Consider the following 13,144-nt stretch of genomic DNA (forward strand, 5'->3'; position numbering starts at 1 on the left):
TAAGGGTTTCTATACCTTTGCGTTCTCATAACCACGAGTGCCCCTTTTGAAACTTTAAACACATCATTAATACCAGTAAACTTGCACCCTATAGTTTCGAGTAAACCGAGAGAAATCAAACTTTTTCCCATATCAAGAATGTGTCTGACTTCAGTCAAGGTACGCTCTATCCCATCAAATATCTTGATGCTCAAAGTACCAATAGCCACAACATTACAGGCATTCTCATTGCCTATAAAAACTTGTCCACCATCACATTCCTTGTAACTGGCGAACCAACTCCAATAAGGAGTTATGTAATATGATGCTCCTGTGTCAAGGATTCACATTTATGATTGTCATGCAAGTGACTAATCATGGACACAGACAACATCACCACCACTTGTCTCTTCATTAGATGTGACAACATTCGCTTCCTTGGAAGAAGCCTCTGAGTTTTCTTTATTCGCTTTATGATTGGTACAATCCTTTTTCATGTGTTCAGTCATCCCACAATTCCAGCACTTTAATTTTCCTTTGCCTTTACCCTTGGATTTGGATCTAGGTCTTAAAGATCCTGTACCTCGCTTAGTATTTCTTCCCTTTGTAAGCAGTGTATCGGAAGATATCCTCATGCCGTCATTTAGCTTTCTCATAGCCTTCTCTTAATGGGCTGAGAAACTGGTGTCAACACTCAAGGTTATATTTGCGGTGCACATTATGTCCTTGAATGACTTATACGATGCCGGAAGAAAATTCAACAACATACATGCTTGTTCTTCATCTTTGATCACTTCCTCAATATCCAGCAGTTTGCAAACCAATTTGTTAAAGTTGCTGATTTGGGCCTCCAGATCTCCGCCATTTGCCATCTTGAAGTTATACTAATATAGCTTCAAGTGTAGGCGATTTTCAGAGGATTTTTTTTTACATAGATATCCTCTAACTTTGCCCATAAACTAGCCGCAGTTTTCTCTCTCAAAACATTATAGGGAACCTCATCCGTGAGACATCAACAGATGAAGGCTAAAGCATTATTATCAAGAGTATCCCATTCTTCATCTTTCATAGTCAATTTCCACTCCTCAAGAGTCTTAGCTTCGCCTTACTTGGTTAATAGACTAATCATCTTAATATTCTAGAACTCAAAATTATTTTTGCCTGAATACTTCTCAATATCAAACTTGGCGTTTCCCATTAATGTTAATCTTGCAGATCCAGATCTGTGCCCCAACGATAGCTTTGGTACCACTTGTTGGGGATTGTGTTGCGGAATTACACAGAGATGGATCTAGGATAACAATCCAAGAGCATTAAGCAAACACAAAGATTTAACGTGGAAAATTCTCTAGGGAAAAAACATAGGCACAAAGCGACAAAAATTCTACTATGAAAGCACAGATTACAAAGATAGAAGACTTACTCGGCTTGAGCAATTCTCAAACCTCATATTTTTTTCACCCCTTGAAACCCTAAAAACCCTTCTAGAAACCTTAGAATGCCTTAGAATACCTCTCAGTCCCATATATAACCTTTTATATAGCTTTAGAAAGGAACCAAAATGGAATAGGAAACAAAATCCACAAAATCTATGTTTTTGCAGAAAATCTATATAAACATTCGATGACATCGAACAACCTTCGATGTCATCGAAGAATGACAAAAACAATTCAGCGACTAGGGGTGAAAATCCTGAATATACTCGATGGCATTGAGTAGCTTCAATGACATCGAAGCCTGCTCGATGTCATCGAGCAATGAATCAGATTGAAGGCATCTGACACTACTAACACATCAACTGACACTACTAACACATCAATAATACCTCTCAAATATTTGAGAATCCATTTGACGACTTCCCAATGTTCATTCCCTGAGTTGTTCATAAACTTGCTAACAACTACCAATGAATGAGTAATATATGGCCTTGTGCAAACCATAGTGTACGTTAAGCTGCCAATAGCCAAGGCATATGGAACATTAGCCATGTAGTCGTGCTCTTCTTGTATTATTGTACCATATTCCTTTGAGAGTCTGAAGTAGCTTGCTAAGGAAATGTTAATTGGATTAACACCTTCTATGCTAAACGCTTGGGTACTTTTACAACATATTCAGCCAATGATAGTTTCAATTTTTTGTTTCTTTTAACTTTTGGGGCCCTTTTAAAAAACCGATCACCACAGTTTTATATCTATGTCAAAACAGATGTATGATGTGAATATAGAATATACACATCAAGGTAGGCCCATTGTAAGGATAACACTGTGAAAGGTGCTATGTGGGCTCCAAAATGATGTATATATTTTATCCATTCCATCAATCCAGGAGCCCGAGCCCAAAAATGATGCATATCCAATGTGGACCGTATCAAAGAAAACAATGGTGATTTATACTATTAAAAATTTATTGTGGGCCACAAATGTTTTGGACGAAGATATCTGTATTTTCCCTTCATCAGGTTTGTGTGACATAATCAACTTGGCTGGAAAATGAGCATTAAAGTGAGCCCTAGGAAGTTTTTAATAGTGGACGTCCAATCACCACTGTTTTCTTTTGGTGTGGTCCACTTGAGGTTTGGACTCCTCTCATGTTTGGGATCTTGCGCTAAAATGACATGGGATAATAGATGGATGGCGTGGATAAAACACATATATAATGGTGGGGTCCACAGAGGCAACTGGCAGCGTCCGTAGGCAATCTGCATACGGTACGTCTTGGGTGAGGTCGGGGCCACACCTAATCCGCTCCCTTAAAAAAAAAAAAAAACCCCTAACCCTAAAACCCGCACAAACATTTTTCCCCCTCCAAAAACCCTAAAACCGTAAGATTCGGCGGCGACGAAGGAAGGATGCCTCCGAAGTTCGATCCATCTCAGGTGGTGGACGTGTTCGTCCGCGTCACAGGAGGAGAAGTAGGCGCGGCGAGCTCACTCGCCCCGAAGATCGGGCCGTTGGGGCTGTCCCCTAAAAAGATCGGCGAGGACATCGCCAAAGAGACGGCCAAGGACTGGAAGGGTCTCCGAGTCACCGTCAAGCTGACAGTCCAAAATCGTCAGGCCAAGGTCTCGGTCGTGCCGTCCGCGGCCGCGCTCGTCATCAAAGCCCTGAAGGAGCCCGAGCGCGATCGCAAGAAGACGAAGAACATCAAGCACTCGGGTAACATTTCTATAGACGACGTTATCGAGATCGCACGTGTCATGAAACCCCGATCCATGGCCAAGGACCTCAGCGGCACCATCAAGGAAATCCTTGGCACGTGCGTCTCCGTTGGGTGTACGGTCGACGGCAAGGATCCCAAGGATCTGCAGCAGGAGATCGCTGATGGGGATGTTGAGGTCCCGACGGAGTGAGGTGGCTTCTTTGTTCTCTTCTCAATTTCTCAATCTTTTTTTTTTTTTCGTCGAGATTTTGTTTTTAGGAGGTATCCGTTTGGAGGGATTTTGGTATTTGATTTGGAATTATGGAGAATTGAGATCTTAATGCTTGTTATTATCATTAATTGAGGTCATACATGGTTTTGTTTGATCTGATTCGTTATAGATCTATGCACGCGGAGGAGACTGGATCTGGACCATCCACCTTGTGATAGCTGCCACTGATGGATCATGGTCTGGAAACCTCACCAATGGATAATCCTAGCCGTTGTTTTCTCTCGCTAATTATTTAGCATTCTATTTTCTGTTTGAAGGCTAGGATCATCTGTTTTGGATGAGGATTATGTGCGCCTTCCATCTGTTTTTAGATGCACTCGTAGAGCTGTACATGAGTCGATCCGAGTCGAGCTTGGCACAGCTCGGCTCGGCTCGGCCCGGCCAATAGCTAACCCCAGCTTGAACTCGGCTAGGTCCTCGAGCCTGTCTGGTCAGCTCAGCTTGGTTCGGTCAGCAGCTTGGGCCAGTTCAAGCCCACTTCGAGCCTGTGCGGCATTTTATCAAACACCTGGAATGCATCTTAAATTTCTCACAGAATGCAAAACGGTGACGACACTTTACAGGTATTTCATCAAACACCCGGTGTGCAGCATCAAAATCGAACAAAATCAGACACCCGACACGCAGCATCAAAATCAAACAAAATCAAACACCCAACAAGCAGCATCAAAATTAAACACCCAGCATATCCTTTCTTTCCTCACCAACACTTCGTTGAGTCATTTCATCAAACACTCAGCGAGCATCATCCATATCAAAATAATCGAGTCATTGATCTGATTCGATCCGAGTCGGTTTGAGTTGAGGTTCAATCTGAGTCAAGTCGAGCTCGGGCAAGCTCAAACTCAGCTCGAAATGTTTTCGAGCTATAAAAACCAGCTCGACTCGGTCCAAATCCAACTTTGAGCTGAGGCGAGTCGAGCTTTTTTGAGTTGAATCGAGCGAGCTGACCAAGGTAACTCGACTCGTGTACAGCTCTAGGCCACTGTTCTGATCCACCAAAGTACCCTTTTCTGGACTGTTTGTTTTAGGTTAGGATTGATTGGATGGACAGGATACCCTGATTAGTGTGATTTTCCAATGTGGCTTGTGAAACGTGTGGCCCAGATCAATGATTAGTTGCCTAGTTGCCCAAGATTAACTCGGTTCAGTTAAACTATAGTGCGCCTGGCAGGCATGCAGCCGTCTCATTCATGCCAAAAGTGCCACATGTGCAGGACATCCCAGCCGTGTATGTAGTGGGGCCCTATGATGAGGATCATCTGTCTAGAAATTCATGCTGATCCATTCAGTAGGTGGGTCACCACTATCTGCTGAGTCAGACTATTGGCATCCATTGATTTCGATGGGGTGGCCTACCTGACAAGGATAGGGCTGCATTCTAAATGAACACACGGCAAAATGTAGGTGATCAATTCTCGATTTATAATTTTGTATGGTTGTATGATCTTCTGTTGTAGCTGTTTGAAATTGCGCTTTGAATGTTAGTGTAGTCTTCAATGCATAATCCTGAATCTGAAATTGTAGTCTATAAGACATGTTTGAAATTGTGAATCTGAAAATTTTGTTTCCTATGTAACTGGCCACATGAATGTTGTTTGGTTCCCGGGGCTAGTGTCAGGGGGAGTAGCCAATCCGTTTCCGTCCAACTAATGGACGAGGAAGTTGGCATTGGGATAGGGGCTTTGAAATTGAAAAGGAGGCTAAGGGGGGTTACGTGGCTATAGAAAATAAAGGGGGCGGGTAGCCGGTCCTCCACACATCATTCCATTTGAGAGAGAGAGAGAGAGAGAGAGAGAGGGAGGGAGGGTGGGAGGGAGGCCACCTCGTTTGGCTCTAAGTAGGCCCTGTTTTGTTGAATGGTTCGAATTGAATTAAAGACGCTTTGTATCTAACCTAAGAATCTAGAATAATAGTATAGGTTTAAACCCTATTAAGATTTAGAGAATTGATTTAAAAAGTATTTATCAAGAAACATAATCATGTGAGTATTTTGGACCTGTTAGGAATCTTTAAAAACCCTACCTTCTCCCGTCCTCTCCCCATTCTGAGGCCGACCTGATCATTAATTGGACTTTATTGATCGGCAGCAAACTATTTCTTCTCAGAGCTGTCCATTAACGAGTTCTCCAGCTTATTTTGGGCATCTTAGGATTTTTTTTTTTGAAAGCCCAGTTATGGGCACATCATGTGAAGCCCATTCCTGACTCATCTATCTCTCTTACAGGCCTGACCCAAATCCATATTGGGCCAGGACCCAAAATCCAAGAGTCCAACCTGGTTTCTATCCATGCTCGGATGCTGCCAATCGGGTGGTCGGACACTCTATTGTCTTCCAATGGCTGTTTATTTATATACCCGACAGAGGCTGATTAGAGGTGGCGATAGGTTGGGCCAGACCAATCTAGGGCTAGCCTGGCACCACCTTGAGGGCCAAGCCCTCAGCCCATAATAAAACTAGCACAGTCGGCAGAGGCACGTCCCAAAAACTTACAAATCCTTATTTTACACTTGAATGTGATGAATTCATCCATTGTAATGGGCTAGGCATGCATGAAGAAATAGATACTTAAAGATGCATTTCAATGGCATATTTGTGGTTGGTCATCAGCGTAGTTGAGCCCAAGCCCAGCCCCATAATTGAATGGGCCGGTCCCAAGCTCCACCTATGGACCAAGCTTAGAGGGGCCAAGTCCACGTATTCTGTTAACCTTTTCCATTCATGGTGGGATCCCTGATAGAGATTTGTGTGACTCGTGGAGTAGGCTTTGATTTTTATTTTATATCTTTTCTTCAAATGTAGATTGTCAATATTCATGTGAAAAAGCTATGGTGGGAGTTTGATGCTGATTGCTAAAAATCCTACGACGAGAGCACAATATTTTCATTTGGGGCATGGTCGTCCACAAAATGCAAGATACCCATGGTCTGAATTACCAAATTGTGGGCCCCACTTGTCAGAACTGATAAACCTAAATATATTGTGCGAGGCTTAGGTTTTTATAATGCCCAGTCTCATAAAAGCTACCATCATTATGCTTTCTTGAATGAAGTTGACATTTTCTAGTTGCTCATGAAAATCGGATACATAGTCCCATTATCTGTGATCTGAACCGTCCACTTGGTGGGTCATTCAAATGGGAAATGCAGGTTGATTTTGATTTTAAGATTGTCTAGTATGTGCAACTTTCAGGCAGTGACCGGTTGTATCCCAGATGGACCCTTACAATGAACGGCCCACATCACTGGATTGTCGTGACATTCTGCCACAACGTAAGTTAGAATAGAAGAATTATAAATTTGAGAAAAGAACTTAGGATGTCTACTAATCAGGTGGGGCCGCCCCTATAACGATTTGAGTTTGTGATTTTGGAATTTCTACTCTTTAATAAAATTTCAAAGAATGGGGCAGTCCACTCATCAGGTGGGCCGCCCCTGTGTGAAAAGAATAGATGGTTCAAAATTACATGCCTGGGGCCACTTTCCGTACGGTCCACATGTCCTGTAGTGCAGCTAGAAAACGTCTCACTTGTAAATTCTAACATTAAAAATGATTGCATCTGGTTATTGATCACGGTATACTTTCAACTGCTCATTATGATGGCCATTCATGTGGGATGAATGTTGACAATTAAGTGACATTTCTACACCGTCCGTTTCTTTTGTGATGTATCCAAGTTTACACGCCTGAACCATTGCTACAATTCATCACATGTGAGTAGAGGTGGGCATTGAGTCGAGTCGGACCGAGTTGGGGCTGATCTGACTCGAATCAGTTTTGAAATGGGCTTGACCTGAACTCGAACCGACTTGGTACCGAGTCCAGCATGCCTAACCTGATCCGAGTCCAGTCTGACCTGGACTAATCCGGACCAAGTACCGAGTAAGGTCGGGTGCAGCTATCCCTGGGCTGAAATCACAACTCAAAACCTATATTCACTTATCAGAATTGCAGCCTCTCCATCAGCTACATGGCATCTTATATACGAAACATCGGATCTGAGTTTTTTGATATTAATATATACCTATCCGTCAGATTGAGTCGAGCCAGTAATGAGTTGGAATTCGGGTCGAGTCGAGTCAAATTACTGGGTGACTCAAAACTTGACTTGGCTTGAGTTCGGATTGGACGAAGTCAACTGGATTGGGATCGACTCTCCCACTTGGTTCGGATCTAAACGAGTTGGACCAGTAGAGTTTGCCAAGTCAAGTCGTCGTCCCATGCCTAGCTCTACATGTGAAGTCATATGCAATGCATTGCACCCAGAGGCCAATATTCTGCTTCCACACGACATCTGCAACCTGCTAAAGGCGGGCCCCACCATTTTTGTCAAAATAGTCACGTCCAACTCTCAGGTGGGCCGCACCAGCACCCACTCAGACTACCTTTTGTGCAGCGCAGATATCCTTCCAATCTATGTGGTAGTTGGGGACGAGCTGGTAAGGCCTCCATCACGCCTGAGCTCCTTGAGACCCACTTTTTCTGTGAGCGTGACATCCACTCTATTCCATCACATGAGCCTTCTCATGTTTACCATTCAATTCAAAAATCAAGCTGATTCAAAACTCAGGTGGGCCACACCACTTGGTGGGACCATTTTGTTGGGATCATGCCATATACTTTTTGTTCATCAGATGTACCCATAGTTACAAAAACCTCCTTTCTTTCAAACTGTATATTTGAAAAATACTAATTGATGAAATGTTTAAAACTCCGGTCATTTCATAAGCTAACTTGTTTCTTTGGGTAATTTGAATTAAACATGTTTTTTTTTTTTCATAAAACATGTTTTATTAAAAAACTTTCATAAAAATTTTAAAAATAGAGATTGGCGATCACCAGTAATTAGAATAATTGAGTAGAACATGAATTTTTTTAATAGATATGGACTTATTTATATGAGAAGCAAAGAACAACATTTAACTATCTATTTAGATTATTTTTATATGTATTGAAATTCTAATTAAAAATTATTTTAATTAAAGTTTTCTATTTTAAATTTATTCTTATTTATATATGTAACTGTTTTTTTACTCAGTTTTTTTCAGTTCAAATTGTTGAACTTTTCATTCTTTGAAAATTTACTATTTTAGTATTTCACCGTATTTTTTTTTTTTAAAAACCACAGAGACCTAATAAATGCGAACATTTCCCGTACTAGTGTGCAACATTTAACTTTGAGAAATGCTATATTGTTCTCAAAATATTATAAGCTACAGCGCTCCTAGTTGTATCTGTTCAGTTGGACAATCCATTTAATAAATTTCAACTGTCCATTGAGTCAGAAATACCTTTTTCACATATGCCAAGTAAAAATCATACTAATGGCGTGATCATTTTGGTCTTAGCCTTGGTTTTTATTGCCATCCTTTATCATAGCCATGGATGGATATTAGGATTGCCTAACAAAATTAATCTTTCAGAACCCTAAGAGTTTCAAGCAGGAGGGCAAGGGTTCAAGTTCCTATTGTGGTGAAATCCCATTGTAGAGTGTGTAGTGTGAGTATATGTGTAAAAAAAAAAACAAACAGTTTATATTGGTATTTATACTTATGCTGTTAGACCCACGAGAGTTCCAACACGAGGTTACGAGTTCAAATACCCATTGTGGTGAAATCAAATTGTAGTGTAAGTCCATGGGTGTGTGGGGGTGTGTGTATGCATAGAAAAAAAATAAAGAAACCTATGCCTGCCTTTGTGCTCATGCTTGGGTGGTAGACTCACTGGAGTTTCGAAGTCATGGGTTCAAGAACCATTGTGGTGAAATCCTAGTGTGAGAGCGTGCAAAAGAAAAAGCATTCCACACCGGTCCCTAACAATATTAAAAGTCATTGATCAATGTTTTTTTTACACATATTCACACACCTAGTCTTAGGGTTGAACATGATCAAGGGTTAGTATTTGTCTGATCAGTGCGATGTTTGCATGGTAGCCCATGGCACGTGGACCTGATGAACAGTCTAGATAAATGGATTGGACTAAAGTGTCTCAATGCAACTGAAAGCACGGAAAAATTCTCTTAGCCTTGCAAAGAAACACAAGTGAAACTGATACGGGGAAGTGACCCTTGATGGTACCATGCTTTTTAGGTGTGTTTGGATGCACTATCCAAGTGTATTGCAATGGTAGTTTAACAAAGCTGAAATAATCAAATTGTAATTTCCTTCACATTTATACTGGGTATTTCTACTCCGAATTGCAGTCACATTACTACTGAATCCAATTTGAAAGAACCACACTTGCAATTTGAGGCCTGCTTTCTCGTCGTGGATGCTGCAAACGTCCTTAAGCATTCGCAATTTGGTTCACTTGTGCATCCAAACGTGGCCTAATTGATGGAAGAGATCCCTTAGCTTTTAGAAAGGGAAGATAGTGACAGAATCTTTTCGAAAATGTTGCCTGCCACTGAACTGATTATTCCCAGCCAAGTGGATGTACGGCTAAAAGATCTTTCACAGGATAAGTGTGACATGATCTAGTACTTGTGGCATGAGAGTTACCATGATACTGTATGATTGGTTATCAGGTGCATTATATGGGCGAGATCAGGACCCTTTATTCAATAGATCTAATAGCAGATGGGTCAGGATTGGAAGATCGTGTCCTTCAATCTAGTTGCGCAGAAATAGACACTAAAAGTAAGAAACAGCAGTCTGATTAGCATTCCTTTTTTGTGGGCAGCCAATCAATGATGGAACCTGCAGGATGAACGGTTTGGATCATCATATGGATGTGCCAATATGCATGTACAAGATGTAAAGTGAAAAAACTTGTGGCACTCTTGAGCCATTGGTTCTCTTCCATATATGAGTTAACAATTAGCATATCTGAAAATAATGATTTAATGAAGGGACCCTCATGTGAGGATCTCTAACGATCTCTAACACGTGTTAGAGATCCGGAGGACAGTGCACGTGTTAGTAGGGTTGAAAGTCAGGCGTATTCAACCCGACCGACCTGTGACCGACCTAGCATTGGGTTGGGCTTAGGCAGGATATATCGAGTTTGGTATCAGGCTTAGTCTATACAAACACCAACCCCATAAAACTTGGGTCAGGCTCGGGTTGCCTGGTCCAATCTGAACTCGATCAATATATAAGTTATAAATTATACTCAACTGTGGATAGTCTATGTTGAAGGCATGAAAAATTACAGTGCTATTGGCATGAAAAGTTCTTTACGATAAATAACTGTATATATAATTAATAAAATCATAAATACAAAAAATAAGATGTGCATTAAAATGTAATAATGAAAATATTAACATGTATCCACCCGACCAACCTAACCAACCCCACTGAGCCCACTTGAATTGGGCTTGGATTGAGAATTCCCAACCTGATATTGGGTTGGGTTGGGTTGGATTACGGTTGAGGTATAGACACTTTAAGTTGGGCTAGGGTTGAGCACCAACCAGATCCAACCCGCCCGACTTTCAGCCCTACTTGTTAGAGAGCCATACCATTCATTTGGAGGAAGGTATCTATGATTCTACTTTCTGACTTGTAGGGTTAGATTGAGCCAAAATTTTATTTCCATCGTTATAAATTCATATAAACACCGCAAAGGATTGTCCGTTCAGCCAGAGGTTCTTAGGACGTGGTCCATTCACCCATAAGCATATCCAGAATGTTTGGAAAATGGGCTTTTGGAGAAAATGCTTGAAGGTCTAAATTCAACATTATTCAAGCTAAAGGAACTGCTGTCCAAATTCAACATTATTCAAGCTAATGGAAGTACTATTGTAGTTGTTAGTCTATTTGGGAAAATGGCATGTTCACTACCTAATAAATGGCTTATATTGATCGCATTTATCCCATGTGAGGTGCCCAACCCAACCCGATCGACCTGACCTGAATTCCAATGCCAACCTAAACACAACTTGAACTACGCTGTACTTGGCCCCAAACTGGCCCAAGCAAATCAACCTGACCCAACCTAACCCAACCTAAATACACGTAATTATTGCGCGTGTACACGCGCACACACACACATTTATATATGCTAGTGTAACTTCATGGCCTTTGATTATTCTCCACTTCAATGGGTCTCCCGCAACAATTGGAAATGACTAATTCACACTGGCTTCTGTGGCTGAAAAAGGGGTATGAACCTAAACCGCTAGACTTCTATACTTATAAACGAGTGCACATACGGTAACATGTGCGATATAAGCTAAAAAGTGAAGGTTTTATATTTCATTAGAATACTAGCTTGAAGAGAAAAACTGTCCAGCCAGCGATTCAGTGCCCAATGGTACGTAGAGTCTCTTTCAACTGTTCATACTCAATCAGTTTCTTTCAGTTGCCGTTCTCCACTCATATTTCATTATAACTTGATTTGATTTGCTCCACCAAAACCTAACTAGATTTTGTTTGGTACCGAGTTTTTCAACCCTAACTCAACTTAAAGGACCTGACAAGTGTTGGCTCAAACTCTATGGCTTAGATTAAGTTTCAACATTGATCCTGAGATCAACTACTCATGCGGTATGGGTGAGTGTGTTAAGAAAAAAAAAAAATCTACTGAAAAACTAAAAATAAAGTACCACAAGAGCTGAACTCAAGCTGCAGGCCTACTTCTCAGGAAATCGGATTGGCTGGTGTACCACACCCACTACTGACCTCAGTGCTGTGTGTACGTGGCGCAGGAAGACAAGCCCGTATAGCACCTTGAGCATCAGAATGCATAGACCGTTGAAAAAGGAGAAAAAAGTTACGTGAGCCCTAAAATGATGTATTTATTATATCTACCTTCTCCATGCATTTGGAGAGATCATTTTAAGACATGACCCTAAAAAAATTGAGTCATTTTCAAAGCTCAAGTAAACCACACCACAAATAGTAGTGGGGACAAGAATTCCCACAGCTAAAATATTTGTAAAGCCTATCAAAATGTTTATTTTTCATCTAATTTGTTCATAAGGTCATAAGCCTATATGAAGAGAAAAACAAATATCAAATTGATTCAAAACTTTTGTATCTCCTAAGGTTTTAATGGTAGACGTTTAATCCCCAACCTTTTATTGTGTGGTTCACTTGATTTTTAAATTTATTTTACTTTTGAGGTCAAGTCTTATAATAATATTATCAAATACATAAATAATTTAAATATAACACATTTAATGGTAAGCCAATAGCTTTCACTTTTTGGTAGCTATGATGCCGGATTGCCTGCCTTCTCTTAAAGACCACATTTAACAAACACTTGTTGCTACCCGATAATTGGACCAACCCAGTTTTTGGGTATGGTCATTATAATGGTGGGTCCAACTTTAAGTACATCTGACATCTTTGAGATGCTTGCCAGTCTGGCATGTTGAAAGTAAAGAGGGAGACTCCTGCCTTCAATTCTCTACTTTTTCATCGTTGTTGCTCTTATCAGTTGCATGCCCCCTACAGAAAATGGACTCCCGGTCGGTGCTTTGTGGGCCCCACCATGATGTATTTGTTTCATTCATTACGTCCATCCATTTTTACATATTATTTAAGGGCTTGATCCCAAAAATGAGAGGGATATAAATCTCAAGTGAACCACGCCACAGAAAAACAATAGTGATTGGATATCTACCATTAAAATCCTCGTAAGGCCCACGGTACTGTTTATTTGACATCCAACCTATTGATTAGGTCATACAGGTTCAGATGAAGGGAAATAAAAAAGATCAGCTTGATACAAAACTTTTATGGCACCCCAAACGTTTTTAATGGTCGACGCTCATTCAACACTGTTTC

The 13,144-nt window shown here is 40.9% G+C and overlaps 1 protein-coding gene across 1 annotated transcript; it reads left to right on the forward strand.

Annotated features, from left to right (window-relative positions):
• Positions 1-2,749: 2,749 nt before the first annotated feature.
• On the forward strand, positions 2,750-3,503 carry LOC131245961 (large ribosomal subunit protein uL11). Its single transcript, XM_058245779.1, has one exon. It carries the CDS (start codon positions 2,828-2,830, stop codon positions 3,326-3,328), a length of 501 nt encoding a protein of 166 aa, XP_058101762.1. The 5' UTR covers positions 2,750-2,827; the 3' UTR covers positions 3,329-3,503.
• Positions 3,504-13,144: the final 9,641 nt, after the last annotated feature.

The sequence above is a fragment of the Magnolia sinica genome, chromosome 5 (genome assembly GCF_029962835.1).
Source record: "Magnolia sinica isolate HGM2019 chromosome 5, MsV1, whole genome shotgun sequence".
Classification (NCBI taxonomy): domain Eukaryota; kingdom Viridiplantae; phylum Streptophyta; class Magnoliopsida; order Magnoliales; family Magnoliaceae; genus Magnolia; species Magnolia sinica.

Bases quoted from the DNA above. Each gene is read 5' to 3' on its own strand.
- LOC131245961 (XM_058245779.1), top strand. From the start codon at position 2,828: ATGCCTCCGAAGTTCGATCCATCTCAGGTGGTGGACGTGTTCGTCCGC.